The 16,114-nt window shown below is 50.6% G+C and overlaps 1 protein-coding gene across 7 annotated transcripts in view; it reads left to right on the top strand.

Annotated features, from left to right (window-relative positions):
* Positions 1-16,114, top strand: part of LOC144165193 (multidrug resistance-associated protein 1-like) — a 333,102-nt gene that overhangs the window by 54,157 nt on the left and 262,831 nt on the right. For 4 of the 7 annotated variants that reach the window (XM_077695309.1, XM_077695308.1, XM_077695306.1 and 1 more), the window contains exon 1: positions 2,930-3,103. The exons of 2 other annotated variants lie outside the window; for them this stretch is intronic. In XM_077695309.1, coding sequence (XP_077551435.1) covers positions 3,086-3,103 — 18 coding nt within the window. In that variant the 5' untranslated portion in view covers positions 2,930-3,085. Of the gene's footprint in view, positions 1-2,928; positions 3,104-16,114 lie in introns of those variants that run through there. One more of the 7 variants, XM_077695310.1, reaches the window with a different exon arrangement.

Below are 16,114 nucleotides of genomic sequence, written 5' to 3'. Positions count from 1 at the left end.
CGGGTGCAATCATTTCCTTACCTGGCGAATACACTTACACTGCACAAGAGGCATATCGTAGACAAAAAACTCCAACCTACACGAGCGAACTTTAGGAAGCCAAGCTCTCGCGGTGGGCGCTGAAAGTGCGGCGCCGTCTCAGTCTTCGACGCTGGTCCGTTTGATGGTGTCAATTGCGTCAGCAAGCACACCGGCGCACGCCACACTGTCTGTCATCTAAGGTCCGCACGGCTGGTGTGTCCTTGTTTTACTCACGTGCCATCACGTTCATGTGTATACGGCACGCATTATTCTACAAATCTTACGTTTCGAACTTGCATGTTTCGTGAATTATGGAAAGCGGGCACATTAGCCCCACAAAGCTTGCGGCTCCTGATCAATCTCCGAAGTGTGTCATCACCATCATCGTCATCATCGTCACAACCATCAACATCACCATACTCAGGTTCCCTGCTAGACGGGGGCCTCTTCCATTGACCTCCAACCACCCCTGTAAGTTCAATAGACAGAAAAAAGAATGAAATAGAGTAGGAAAACATAACAAAAGTCAACCTGATCCGAATAATTCTAGCACGGCAGACGAAGCGCCTCTGCAACGAATGAGCCGGAGTTACACAGGTGCCTGTGGCAGTGGGCCCAGCCTTTGTTCCGCCGGACGACACAGGCATCCAAAGAGACAATGGCAGTCCTAGGCGTCGTAGGCGAGTCCTCCAGCAGTCTTTGCCGATGATTGCGGCTGTTGCTCGCTTCGCATCGCATACCCACGTGGGCGACTGGCCAGCAATTGGGCAATGTGAAAGTTATTGCGCCCGACTCGATTAAAACAGATATACAAAATCAGAACGCAAAAATAGAAAATAAACCACGAAAAACAAACGCGGAACACAAATAAACACAAGATAAACACAGAGTACTGACAACGAGAACACAAGGAAAAAACTCGAATCACTGCTCCGCCTACTACCGACAGCTTTCGCGTTGAGTGCAACTGCATCCAGTTTTTGTCGAGCTACATTCTTAAACACTACCTGAGCGAGAAAGAGATGTCGATATCTTGTAAGACAGGTTTCGCCTGTGCAATCAACGAGAGATCATTGTTTTGTGTTGTGTCGTGACGCGGTGTTTTTCTCGGACGTTTCGCAACGGGCTCTTAAAAATGGTACTGACAGCGGTTCGTAGACAATTTCCTTCTTGCCTTTTCAATATGTTATTCCGGTGGCCTTTGACATTGTCGCTGTGGAGGAGGAGGAATGAACTTTATTTCTATACTAGTTTTCGTAGTAGTGACAATGGGGGGTCTTCTCAGTCCAGAAGTACCTGGGCGGTCGCTGCAAGGCGGGCCCCTTCAACCAGCCGGAGCTGATCGCCGGGGTCCGGGCTGGCTAGCATGCCTTCCCACTCACTGCTCATGGTTGGGGGAGGGAATAGCGGGGAGGGATGGTGGTCGGGAGCACGACCAAATCATATGGTAGAGTGTGTAGGGTTGGGGACAGTATTTGCAGGTGGCGGAGTAGGAGGTGGGGTGGATGCTAGGATTTTTTTATCTGGTAGAAGTGCCACAGGATTGACCGCTATGAAGAAGCCCCTAGCAAAAAGTGCATCTTTTCGGGAACAGGAAGCGGGCAGAGCGTTTATGCGGCGGACTGGCCCTATCGCTTGGATGTGTTCGTCTTCTTGCCTGAGTTGTGAAATGGAGCCGATTTTCGTTATACTGATGGGCCTATTCGTCACTGTCTGTTAGCTTTTATGCTGTGCTCATTGAGATGAGGGCTGTTGGCGAAATCTTTTAATAATGAAAAATAAAAGTACCTTTGAGAGAAAGACGGTTAAAACGCGAAGCTTTCTCCACGCGAATGGACTCACGTCAAAGTCCAAAATCCACGCTCCCACAGTGTAAAATCCAAACTACCAAAGGCAAAAGCCACGGTCCATTTCAACCCAGCCAAAGGCAAAGCCAGTGGCCGCGTAACGAACCCACAGAAACGCTGAAAGGACCGAATGCGATGCTGGCGCAATCAGGTAGACGTCGACTTCACAACGCAATGGACTCAGGTTCGATTCCGACCACGGGAAGCGTTTTTTACTTGTTTCATCATCATTATGTGACCTCTTATTGCGTAAAGTTGGCTTACCTGCAGTGGGATTTGGTATGGACACCGGTAGTAGTAAGGCTAACAAGGCTTCGTTTTAAAAGAATACAGCGCAGTTGGCTGGGCACTGGGTTGCCAGTGTGCCCCCCCCCCCCTCCCCCCTCCGGTTTGAGTTCCCATCGCATCTCACGTGTTTTGAAATAATATATTCTTTACAGCGGCGGCCATTTTCCTGAGCGGACAACAACAACAACCACAACAACGGCGCTTTTTCGCAGAATGGGACACTTAATGGGGTCACCGTAAATGGCCCGAATGTTACCGCACAAAGCATCCCGCGTGTGAAAAAAAAAATACCCTAACAGAAAAAGTGATGTTTGATTTTCAACGTGTGAGACCGAAGCTTTGTGCGCAACAAATGATCAGTGCACCTAGGGATGTTTACCGTGGTCGAAAACCCTGACTGGCGCCTTCCTCTGGTGTAGCTTCCCGTAGTTTGGAAAGGCAGCCTCGCTGCTGCCGAACTGTCTGTGCGGGGAACGCCTGCCGCCGAGCGGCGTCCTTCGCTCTTCGTTTGCGCGTCTTTGGCGACATGGTTGTTTTCCCGCACATCTTTCTCCATATTCTGCGCCACTTGTCGACCATGCCAGAGGCTAACGCTGCGGGAACAGCTGTGTCGCCAACCTTGGTTCGTGCGGCCCTGTTCGGGTTCCAAACAACATGTATCGCTCCGCTTGTTTTTAGTAATAAACAGTACGCTACGTACAAAAGCAGCTTCCGGTTAGAAGCAGCATCTGTAGCTTTCGTTTCGGGGTAACGCTGTAGGCAAAGCCAGCCGTTAGAAAAAATATGATTTCGCAGTCTAGGTAGCGTCAGCAGTTGAAAGACACGGCGTTTTAAGCATGCACGCCCAGCTGATAAAAAGGCTTCGAGGCGAATAGGGTGTCCGCATTCCGGTCTGCTGTGGCCTTAATTTGAAGCCATACTGCAGAGCTATGGATTTACATACAGAGGTAAGTGCTTAATTTCACGGAGCTGTAGGACGTCCTTTGTGAGTATGCAATGATGTTGGGCTTGCATTTGATACTTCCGCCATTCGGATAGCCAGGAAGATGGCTCCAACTTCCAGTGCTTTCTTCGTGTATGTTGGAGGGTCATGCAGTCACAATGATTGCCATAGTCTAATCCGACAATTTGGGCCTTGTGCTATCGTACATACCGGAGTCGCTGTATCGTGTGGTCTGATTACATTGAAGCTTTCCCCGATTGAACTTGATCCTGCCATACTGCTCCCTCTTGCGTAGGATTGTATCCATATTTTCGGTAGAGGAGCGTTTCTATGCGGGGTCGCTGGATCGGTGCCGTGTCTATCATTGGGTGCACTGGTTTCCTTTCAAAGGGTTTGGGGTGCCTGTCTTTCCATTTCTGTTTGAGGGTACGTGTTTCTTTTCCAATGGGGTAAGATGGCCCCTCCCGATTTTGTTTCAGATTCGCTTTTTCGGCGCTAGGAGAGTCATTTTCCCTTTAAATGCGTTAGGAAGACACACGTTGAGGACCTATTCATCGTCATTATCACCGACACCTCATCTAGTACAACTGCAGTGTGAAGGCCTCTGCTGTTGCCCTTCCCCCGCTATTGTCCGCGCTTTCCTAGTCCATTCTTTGCTCAGAATACTGCGATTTCATCCCTCCATTGAGTAAATGGCCCTCCCCTTATTCAAGATCCGTCTATGCATGTTTATTCTGTTACTCTGGTGGTCCACCCTTTGTTAGTACGTCCTATGGTCAAAATTGCCTTATATGCTGTCCTGGTGATGGTGATCCTTTCACTTTTTCTGGTGCGATTAAAATTCTGGTACGGCAGGCTCTGCAATACTCTGCCCATTATCAGTGGTTGCATGAGTCTTAGCGTTTCTTTTCTCTTTTTCTTGCTCTTTTTTGGTTGGGCGTTTTGCTTTGGGCAGTAACATGGTTAAAGATTTTCTTTTTTTGGCGATTGTGAGTTGGGAACTGCCCGCTTGTCTGGAATTGATTGATTGTGGGGTTTAACGCGCCGACGCAACGCAGGCGATGAGGCGCGCCGCAGTGGAGGACTCCGGATTAATTTTGACCACCTGGAAATCTTTAACGTGCTCCGAAATCTCGAACACATGGGCGTTTTTGCTTTTCTCCGCCATGAGAAAAGCGGCCGCCGAGGCCGGGAATCGAACCCGCGACCTCGTGCTCAGCAGCGCAACGAGCCACTGAGCCACCGCGGTGGGTTGTCTGGAACCCCGCAAAGAATTCTTACGTGGCTGTTCTCTGGGAGGGTATTCACAAGTATTGTTACGGTGGTTTTTAACTTGGTCGCGTGGCGCCACCTTTGGTTTACCAAACCCAGCTTTCAGCGGAAACAAAACCGTGGAAATATTGAAAACTATTTTGGAAACATTTGATTAGACCCCATATAGTGGGCTTTATTTTAGTTATTTTCGGCTTATAATCTACGCTTACATTGGTTTCTGAGGGACCAGCGTTAATACTTTGTCCCCAGTTTTAGTTCGGTCAACCACTGTTGGTGCCGGCATAAGTCCCTGTTGAAAACACAGCACGCTGGCTCAGAGGGTGAGGCGTCGCGCTGCTGAGCCCAAGGCCGCTGGTTTAATTCCCGGCCGCGGCGGTGGTTTTTCTAATGGAGAGAGAGAGAGAGAGAGAGGAATTTTATTGAAATGAAAAAACACAGAAAGGTAGGCCTGATGGTAGTATATCTGGCCAGCTATACGGTGTGTGGAAAGGGAAAGGGGAGGAAAGAGCGTGGACAGAGGTCGATAGATATGAAGATGGCGGAGAAATGAATAAATGGCTATGTACAAAAGATGCCTATACTTATACTGTGCATGTGTTAAAGTTCAGCCGGACGGGCCTCAACTACAATATCGCTGAGAGGCCGCTGCTGCGCAGAAACGTCACCACAACTTTTTTTCTTATGGAGGCAGCAAAAAAAAAACTACCGCAAATTTATATTTTTGATCTTTTGGTGGAAACACGCTTTGGTGTGATGACGCAAGTTGCGGGTACGCTGGAGAGCGCGTCTGCTGAAAATGCTACCACCGACTGCGCATAGAACATATTGCACCGCGCAGGCGCGGCACCTGGGTAGGTGGAGGAGGAGGAGTAGGAGGAGGAGGAGGAGGAGGATGAACAACAACTTTATTTAATCAAAAACGCGTTTTCTTTTTTTCGTATCCGACGTTGTATTATTTCGCTCCTTTTCGAACTTCTGTTGCCGTATAGCGCCAGATTAAAGGTTCAGCGGAGCCCTCGAATCTTGCTGCCTCATTCGTATCTTCCGGTGTAAGCGGTGACGTATTTCCATGAACACCTGCTCAGCCCGGCTGATAACGGACGGGCAGGAGCCACGGGGGTATCGAAAATGAGCCTAGTAACCCTATTCAGTTAAAAAAGGGTTCGGATGGTCTGCCATATAACAGTGACGGAAGAATGTTCGGCGTGGCTCTGGAGATATGCGGTATTGCCGAACTCCATATCTCAAAAAAAAGAAAATCTTTAACCAATTGCCCACAATATAAAACGCGCAACCAAGAGAAGCGAAAGAAAAAGATCAGAAGAAACGATAAGACAATAGCGTAACAACAACGAACACAACGATAAGACTCATGCAGCAGCAGATCATGAGCCGAATAGTATTGCAAAGCCTACAGCACCACCAATTTACCCGCGTAGAAGAAAGTGAAAGGCAGTCTCCAACCTCGCAATTTTGACCGTGAGACGAACTCAAAACGGTCGCTCGCAAAGGGGTCACGGTGAAGAGGGAAAAACGAGGGGGTGTGGGCCCGGCGGGAAACGCGGCCGCAGTTGCTCTGCTCCTATGGCACTTGTTGAATGCCGCAGTTCTTTTTGTTTGCGCGGCCTGTGAACGCGTGGCGGCTTCATTGCGCTTGCTCTGTTCCAGTTGTTTTAGGGGGAGGTGGTGGAGGCTGCTAAGAATGCACGCACTAGGCGTACTGAAGTCCCTCTTTTTCGGTCTTATGAAGTTTCCGCAGACGCATGTCACGCTGTGTAGTCGTTTCGTGAGCCGAACCGCTCATTTCAACAGTCGAAGTTAATTTACGTAACTCGCATCAAACCGACTGCGTAGTTTGTAACGTTTGTCTCACCGAAATTGTCCGCACTATTCCGCTGTGCGTATTCAAGCGACAATTTGGCTGATGTACGTGCGCCCATATGGTTTTATTACGTTACCGTTTTGAAAAATTTTGCTCAGGTTCACTAGTACTATGGTCTGGTGTAGTGCCATTTACAAGTGAGCATACAGCCCCACGTGCGAGCGCGGGGGTGGAATTTGCCCCCGCAATGTAAATAAAATATCCGGGTACACATAAGCACGTTTGTGAGTTGTGAATCGGACATCATAATATCCACTTGAACGCGTGCGACGCTTTGTTTATCCTCGCATATTTTGACGAAGAGCCCTGGCTGCTTGGCGCTGGAGGAGCGTATTGTTTCCGAATGGCTTTACTTACGAGTGGCAACCCCATTCGCCACCGTGTAATGAGGGCACTGACGATGACGGTGAATTTCGGTGGTTGTTATTCCCCTACCTTCACTACTGTTTACAGGCGGGGCGACCACCCCTCGCTAGCAAGTACTGCCGAGTTTAAGCTCGAACTGTGGGAGGCCTCGTGAAGGAATCGTTTTGTAATGATGAACACCAACGCCAGACGCCGGGATTGTCGCTTATGCTCGCGTGTTGGAACGTCTCGTAAAACATGTGGATTGCACATAACGACGCCACCGCACTTTTTTGATAGACCGCTGTCAGCTTCATCCGCGCTGCTCGAGGTAAGAGCTGGAGATTTCCACTGCGCAACCAACCCACCAACACGACAATACAGTGACGTCAGTGCAAGCTATCACATTTCCGAAAAACGCGTCTGCAAACTTAGTTCTTGAGTACACGAAGCACGGCAGAGCAGTTCGACACTGCTGTACAGGCTGCCAAGCACCGGCAGCAACTGGGTTACCTGCGGTCCTCGACCACCTCAACTGCGAGCGATACCCCTCTCCACGCCCCCCCCCCCCTTTCCCGAATACACACAAACACTGTTGGGACTGCTCAGTCACCACTGTTGCGACGTTGCCCTGCTCAGTCCTCCCTCGACGCGGCGCAGAGCAGAGCGATGAAGTTGTCGAGCCGACGGTGATTTTAGCTGCATTTATATGCAATATATACAAAGGTAGCAAGAGCGTTAGATGGCTAGCACAAAGGCGATAGCACTTCTCAACTCAGTGCCTCCGATGAAATGCCGCCGCACAGCCGCTGCTTCAGGGCTGGTTTTATACCGCCGGGGTTCGCATCTTTCCAATCAGGACTATCACTGGCCGCAGTTTGAAGGCGAAGAGATTGCGTCAGCCGAGCCACGACAGGAAAGGGAAGGCGACTCATCGGCGCCGTCTTTAGGGTCTACTCGCTGCGTGTCTTTCTCGGGCCGGTCGTCCCAGGCATGATTTGGTGCGGCCGTCTCGATGGGAAAAGGAGAGTAGACTCGGCGGCGCCGTGTGCCGCCAAGTTGCGGCACATCTGCCGCGGGCTGTTTGACCGAGACGCGAATCCGGGCCCACCGTCGGCGCGTCGCAAGGTGCAGCAAATTTGCGTCGGGCGCTCTGGTTAACCGCACACGCACGCACACTAAAATTAGTGATTAAGGTCAGACCCGTGTGGGTTTTGACCGTGCTGTTAACGGAAATAGATACAACGACGCGTAGCGCCCCTGTCCTGTCCCTTTCTCGCGGCAGGACCTCCCCCTTTGGCTTTTCGCGCGGTAGCCGGTTTTCGCCTTTCTGTTTATCTCTTACTTTGCGGGCTGGCGGGGGTTGCGAGTGGTACGGTTGCGCAATGTTCGCATAATGTAAAACAGTGGCGGCAGCGCGTTTTCCAGCTGGTTTTAAAGACGATAGCCTTTCTTTGGCCACCTAACGGCGACAGTGTTGGCCTGTCAGTCTGTCTGTCTGCGTCCGTCATAAAGATAATTTATTATTGCAACTTAATATCATACCCCACTGTATACATGGGAGCTACTGGGGTCGCCGTTAAGTAGCTTTACGTACATAATATGCCCTCTCTACAACTGGCCAACTGCACCGCGATTCAGCTGCTCGGCGAAAAGATAAAATTATCCTTGATCGAGAGCTTCATATTGGCAAAATATTCCCTCGCTACTAAAGCTGGTACCATGCTTCCTATTTATGTATGAGGGTTGTTCAACAAAAACAAAACATTACAGATATTTGAACCCAAACATAAATATGAAAGTGATATGAAAGAGAAACTCTCAGGCTACAGCACCCCCCGCGCTTCGAAGACACATGGAGTCTCGGGAGTCCTTATTTACAGACATGAATTATACACGGAACCGTAGCCATACCAGCTTGGATAACAGCTGTGAGCTTTCTGACGCTACCGGCGTCGACAGTGCATTATTTGTATGTACAGTTGAGCACACAACGATTAATACGTTGCCGCTCTTTCGACCTAGTACGGAAACCGTACGTCATGAAAGTAAGAATAAAAAAACACCAGAGTGCGGCGTCAGAAATGCATCAGAAGGGCGATTTTTTTTCCCTCTTCACTGAGACGCCTCGCTGGCGCGCCGGCACCTGGAGCGCGAGCGTGGAAGTACAAAGAAAGGGTGTGCAACCGACCGCACAAGGCGGCGAACAATCCGCTTTTTAAGTGCGAAGCACTTCTTAGTCGGGCCTACTCCTGCTTCCACCGCCGTCCTCCGTCCGCAGCCTAGCAACGGAGCTAGCTACCGTGCCTAGCAACGGCGCCGGATTTCCGACGCGTGAGGGCGCACGCATAGCACCTCCTCTCCCCCCTCGCCTACTCTCCTAAAGCCCCTTTACTACTCTCCAGCTCGCAACACCCTCTCTCGGCGCGCCAGCCAGGCCACTACACTAAAAAAAAAAAAAAAAAAAAAACCGCAACCGGCGCCAGGTTTCGATCCGAGGAATTTGCGGCCGCAGCGCGACGCTCTGCCGACTAAGCCACGGACGCGACGCTGGTATCAGAGTTAGTAACGCGCTTTATATCTTTACGCATTCAAACTACGTCGTCAGCGGCGTGCGTTTGCGACTCAGCGGCGTTATAGCGGCTTGATAACTGCGTGGTGTACACGTGATACTACAAACCCGCTAGTTCTGCATTCTCTCACGTGACTGCGCCTCCTCTCCCGTCACTCCGGTCGGCGCTTCGCAGCTGCGGTGCGGTGCGGTGCGCTCCTCCTCTTCCCTTCCCATTGTGTCGGCGGGCTCCACGTGCGACCGCGGTAGGCTTAGTCGAGCGCAGGCTTAGCGCAGGTGCGGTCGAGCGCGTGCCCCTCATAGCATCACCCCGTGCTTCGCACTTCCTTATACTCCCCTTCGGGGAAATGCGGGGGAATTTTTTTTGTTTGTTCGTTTTGCTGACCTCGGTTAACCCACGGCCTCGACCAATGAGAGGTATCCCATTGCTGTTGCCCTCAGCTCCTTTCCTAGCCCCGTGATACCCCTTTCCTAGCCCCGTGATAGCATCCCTGGAGAGAAAGAAAGAAGCGGCGCGCCACCCTGACGCCTTTCCCTGCGCCCCGTTAGGAACACGCAAGCCTTAGGCAGGAGGTAAACACATCAGGGAGGGAGAACTTGTGGCGGTTGCGCCGTGAAACTTGAAACTTCGCTCTGCGTAGCGCGAGGTATTGCAGTCACCCGTTCCTCTTTCGTAATAAACCAAAGCGTGACAGCAACACCGGCCCGATAAGAAAGCCAATCAAGTAATGAACGTTAAACCATAGCGGAGCTGACATACACATTGCATTTCAGCCCCTTGCAATCCGCGCGTGACGGGTTGCAAGCTTAGTTGTTAGTGATATTAAATTGCGGAGTCACATATCATTAAATAATTGGGGTTTTACACCTAAGGGGTGGCGCTTGAAAGACGACTGGGAAACACCAGCGGCCGCAGCTGGCGTTCTGCTGGAACCGCCTCTTCCGACGCAGTGGAATGGACGAGCGAAATAGGGGTAACGTCGACGTGATCTGTTGTCTTTGTGAAGATAGATACTGCCGCCCTTTGTCGACCCATTTCGCAATACCTCTGTCTTGCTTCGTTGTGCGTCAGGTTGTGCATTTATGATGAAGGAAGAGAAGCTGTCCCTCGATTCGACAAACTGGAAGCGGGTAATTATTTCTCAGTTTGCGATTTCTGTGCCGTCGCCCTGCCCGGACGCTGCGCTGGAGGTCAACATCCTGGGCGTTCAGCTGTGCGGTTACCTCAAAATATGCTTGCAAGAGGTTGTTGGGCTGCTGTTGTATTTTCGTACAGAAGATATGTTTTGTGCGGTAATCGTTGCTGGTGTGTGTGATGCTTCTGGCGGGCTGTTGTGGCGTTCGACCGAAAATAAGTGATAACTTAAAAGGGCACTGACACAAACATTTTGCATCTCGGTTTTTTTGTTGGGATGAGCAGCTATATAATCACCTACTTGTCACGTGTGGAAACCTAATTTGATCAGAGCGTGCGGCGGTTGTTTATTAGAGGCGTTTTCGATGCTGCCAGTCGCAGTTTCGGGTTGAGCGGCCGCGGCGAAATGCGAGATTTTGTGGGAACAAAGCTGACCAAGTGACGGTCGGACAGATATCACAGAGCAGAGCTGCCGTAGCACTGTCGAATTGGCGTCGCCGGCACTTTCTGCAAATGCGACCGTGGACGTGACGCAGGCGCTTCGAGTGCAAATTGCTGCCGCGCCTAGGAACCACGCGCGACGCTCGAGACAGTGGATGGGAAGATAGCGCTGGGGGCAGCCGGCCGGTCTGCCTACAGGTCCGCCTACAGATGCGTTCGGCTTATCACTGCGGCGGATATTCGATTACCGCTCTCCTAGGCGAAGCAGACGACAGTAGTTAATGCAACCCGTCATCGAATCATTAACTCTTTTCTCATATGTGCTGCCATGTTCGGGACGTGGGTCCCATATAATCCACCAGCAACAAGCGTCATTTATAAGCAAATTAAAAACCCCCAAGATTTCTTATCCTTGCAAGCAGACCTTAATCAACTGACGAAATGGTGTAGGGATTGGCAGATGGAAGTAAATGTGCCCAAAACTAACGCCATAACATTTACCAAAACTAGCGCGTCTGAGCCCCGTCACTATTTTCTCAATAGTATGCCTGTACAAACCGTAACCATGGTAAAATACTTGGGGGTCCACGTAATGTCTGATCTAACCTGGAATCACCATATCGATACAATAACCAGCAAAGCTTATAAATCACTCGGATTCATTAGGCGCAATCTGCATTCAGCTAACACATCCACAAAGCTTCTGGCCTACCAAACAAAGCTTCTGGCCTACCAAAGATTGAATATGCAGCGCTAATCTGGAACCCCCCTCTGTCGTATCTCGTAAATAAACTTGAGGCACTCCAAAATAAAGCTGCCCGATTCATTCTCAGGAACTACTCACGAACATCAAGTATAACAGAAATGAAACAATCCCTGAACTTACCACCTCTACAACAACGCCGGCTTTATAGTCTTTTATCGGTTTTCCATAGACTATACCACAGCCAGTCTTCTTTCGCTGCCTCGCACATAAGACCCGCTGGTCGCGTTTTTTCCCGTTTGGATCATGCATTCAAAGTTCAACCAATATTCGCGCGTACCAACCTATTTTTCTTTTCGCCACTCTTACTTGCTATTCGTCACTGGAATCAGCTCCCAGGTAACATCGTCACACTCAGTAATCACGACTCATTTATCAAAGAGTTGCAGTTATTCCTCAATGTATAAATCATTTTCCAGTGTTTGTGTCATTTTTGAACCTCTTAGATTGGTTCAATGTTCGATGTTTGTGTTATTTTGAACCTGGGTCATTTTTTAACCCTCGCATTTTAGGGATTGGATAACTGTTGTGCGCCTTTTGTGTACCCTTTTTTTGAAACTATGCATTTCGACATGAATGTATTTGTATTCGCATTTTTTTGGGTGTTGCTGTTTTTAATGTTGCAATGTGTTCTTTTTTTCATTGCGACCCCTATGTAACGCCCGTAAGGGCCTTTAGGGTAAATGAATAAATAAATAAATAAATAAATAAAATATCGCTCGAGCTACCTGCACCGGCCTGCACCACTTCGCAGCCGTGGTCGCCGCCTCCAAGCTACCTCTCTATAATATATCAGTTAATAAATGATCCATTCATCCGCCCAAGCAGCGATAGTGCAGCTCTCTCAGTGCGCTTTAGGTGTCCCCGGCGTGTTTTCGCGTCCAGTATAATAAAATCAATAAAAATTGAGTGAATGGAATCGCTGTAGAACTTAGATCGCGGCCATCTGCCCGATGAGCCGACGAAATCACCGCGCCTCTGCCGCCAACGATTGGGTAATTCGTTGCTCGAGAGGAGAAGCTCCGACCTCCGATTGGAGCGGCGAGCCGGCGAGAAGCACCGGCAGTGCGGAAGCGGCCAACACAAACTCGTTACGTGTATTGATGTTGTTTATTTACAAAATATCGAGGCGATGTCGATTGCGGGAGGTACTCCGCTGACTGCGCGGTTGCGTTTTTGCCGCTGATATTTTGCAGATGATGCATTTGTGTTTACACCAATCTCCATGTCAGCGGTGGTCGACACACTGCTGACTTGAACGGAACGCTACGTCATATGCTCTGCGAAGAAACAGCAGTTGGTGAGCGCACTACGATTACGAGGGCTACCCTGTTCTTGCCGTAAGGACGACATGGTCTTGCGTCTTCTAGAGGCCATCTTTCCAAACGAACGAATGTGCCAACGCTACTTCAGGCTGCCTCCGACAACAAACGGCAGAGGACCCTGCAAGCGGCGCTGTTTGAGAGCAGGATCGAGGCTCCGTGATGAACGAGAAAGTTTTCAGAGACAACTGGCGAGAGTCGGCGGCACGTTTCCAACGGTGCCTGGACTGCACGAGATCCGGACACAGGCAGAATGCACGACGGCACACACACGAACGATACGATGCATGCAAAATTGTGATTGCGGGCTCACCGGACCTCTCCCTAGTAATCGCCACGATTACGGAAACGCATCGAAGGTCAGTGCATTTCTGGCGAGATCACGAACACACGTTGCTCTGCTACATCGCCCACGAGCTTCATCGCCCACGCGCAGGTCATTGCAGCAACGAGCAACGAGTCGCGCAACGTACGCAGCGTGCACGAGCCAGAAGGCACCACGTTCCTGGCACGCGCTCTTCCGGTACAGACGTACACAAACTGAACCCTGAGAGCACGGAGCGCAACGGAGCCAGTACGTACATTTTTCAACGTCCTGTCCCGGCGCTGGTCCACGCAACCAATGACATCACATCCGGATTGGTGGATATGGCCACGACAACCGAGCAAGACGCACGGCGGCCGAAATGCACCATACGTGGCGAACGACCGCACAGCAATTATAGGGGAGTTTCCTAGATAAAACGAGACGCTCAGCGCACGAAACGCACCATAGGCGACGAACGACATCAAACTTGAACCAGTGGAGCTGACCACGGCGAATGAAATGCACAGCGCACGGAACGCCACCAAGCCTGGAGCACGGAGCACGGAGGAAGCTGCTATTCGCGACATCTCCGCTCCCACTGCTGCTATCCGGACTTAGCCAGCGAATGTTATAACCGCAGAAACCACCTGGCCACAAGCAACAAAAGACCCAGCGCACGCGGTTCAACCCTACTGGAACGTACGAGGTCTCCGACACCCGATGCTCCAGCCCGATGTCCAGCGGACGAATGACATAACACTCATGGAGGTAGGTCCGTCAGCGAGCAACGACACGGCCAGCGCATGCGGCATGTCCGAGCCAGAACGAACAAGATCCCCGGCACCCGCGCTCCGACCGAGACTCACACGACAAACACTATTTCGTACAAGAGGAAGCAACCGCGAGCAAGCGGACTCGGGACGAACGGAGCCTGCTTATATGGGAGAGATAGCGATTATAGCATTCTCGAAACAACGGGCAAAAGACGAGGGCTTGAGCGACGACACGGACACGGCAAGAACGGCAACGAATGAATCCGATCCAGATGAAGGCATCGAATGCCCTAACGATGAAGTCACGCTTGCGACGCCAAGGAATGTGGGACCGAACGGACGGCACGAAATACGCCCGCTTCCCCGCCACAACGGTTTCACTTCCGAAACAACCACGGCGACTGCGAGCACGGCGCCGCAAGGACTTTGACCGATCAGCCATGCTACCCTACGAAACCGCCACGCTACCGCACTATAAACGAAAAGCCAAACGGCTCCCGCACCATACGCAACGCACACGTCAATTCAAGCAACGTCCCCAACGCGCCGAACTATGCCATCCCTACACAGCGCAGCTCGACACCGGACAAACCGGACGTCTACGCCCCCACATGCATCAAGCACGCGACGAGCTACACGAACACAATCGCCGACTGAAGCGGCGCGGCTAACGCAACGCCGTAAACACTGCCAAGTTCAGGTCTGACGAAGTGAATCCCACGGCACACACACAATAAAATCAAGCAGATTTGAAATTCACCGAAACTAAACGAGACTAACACCCTCTTAACGAAGTTTCTAGTATCCGGAACAACAAAAAACAAACGCCAGCATCGAACATCTGTGAATAAGCAAACTGTGATCTGGATACGAGCGGACGTCAATCTACGCGAACACTTCATTGTGCCTGGGGGCAGGCACAATTCGGATTCGGAGCACGATTACGAGAGTATCATCGCGCCCAGAAACGAAAACGGACGACAAAAGCTGTCTTCTGTAAACATGTCACTGCTATCCTCTGTCTCTCCTCTCTATTAATATCTCATCCCTGCCCCAACTCCACACCAGCAGGCGTTCCGGTGTCTACCCTCAGGTGTGACAATTTACGCCTGCTGGTGGTCTTTTCTTTCCTTTCCTTGTCAATAAATTCATTCATTCATTCAGAAGTTGCCACCCGAAGACATGCAGAAAACCGCAGTTTACGGACACGACCACACCGACAAGCCCCGAGCTCCCCTGAGCCTGACCCGGCCCACACTTCGTTCTTTTATTCCCGAGAATAAAGAGGAGACGCCAGACGCAACGCGAGTGCTTACGTTCCGTTTCGCTCTCTCACATGTACGTGCCTTCGCGCAGTAAGTCGCCCTACGACAGTGCACCGCGTCAGGCGTTTTCTTCCACTGTCCTGATATATATGTAACCTGTGTTTTTCTAATCAATTAAACATTTTAAAATGTTTAAAACGTTTCAATTAAACTTAGCTAACAGTGCAGATAAGTGGAATATTCGTGAGTAATACAAATTGAGTACTCATGAGTACAGATTGAGTGAGTACTCATCAGTGCTAAATGAGTAGTACTCATGAGTGCAGAATGAGTAGTACTCATGAGTGCAGAAGATTCAGTACTCATGAGTACAGATTGAGAAATGATGAGTACAGATTGAGTACTCATGAGTACAAAGTGAGTACTCATGAGTAAGATTCAGTACTAATGAGTACAGATGGAGTACGAATACTCGTGAGGACAAATGAGTTTGAGTACAAGTGAGCGTAGGGTGGCTGCGATGGCGTAGAGGTAGAACACCCGCCTCGCGTGCAGAAGGACCGTGGTTCGAATCCCGGTGCCGGACAATTCCCACCGGATTAACAAAAAAAAAGTCCGCGTATTGATGGAATTGCACAAACGGGCTTGGGGTGCGGCCTGACCCCGGCGACCATTGCCGGCAATGCACTCCCTCACCAGAGCAGGATTGGCCACCCTGGTGTAGTAACGGCCACAACCTCCCATGAATACGCCAATTAACCCTCGGCCCTCAGTCCCCAGCGGCTGCGAAGCAACTGACCACGGCGGCGGTCAGACCTGTGACGTAGCAGAGGGTGCTAAGAATCCCTGGATCCGGACAGGCCGCCAATGGAATTTCAACCTGGCAACGTTTAACGCGCGAACCTTATCTAGCGAAGCAAGTCTCGAGGTGTTGT

The sequence above is a fragment of the Haemaphysalis longicornis genome, unplaced genomic scaffold (assembly GCF_048455015.1).
Source record: "Haemaphysalis longicornis isolate Haplotype H1 unplaced genomic scaffold, Haemaphysalis longicornis Haplotype H1 scaffold_14, whole genome shotgun sequence".
NCBI classification, from domain to species: domain Eukaryota; kingdom Metazoa; phylum Arthropoda; class Arachnida; order Ixodida; family Ixodidae; genus Haemaphysalis; species Haemaphysalis longicornis.
The sequence above is the reverse complement of the archived record's forward strand: the minus strand, read 5'-3'. Positions and strand labels throughout refer to the sequence as shown.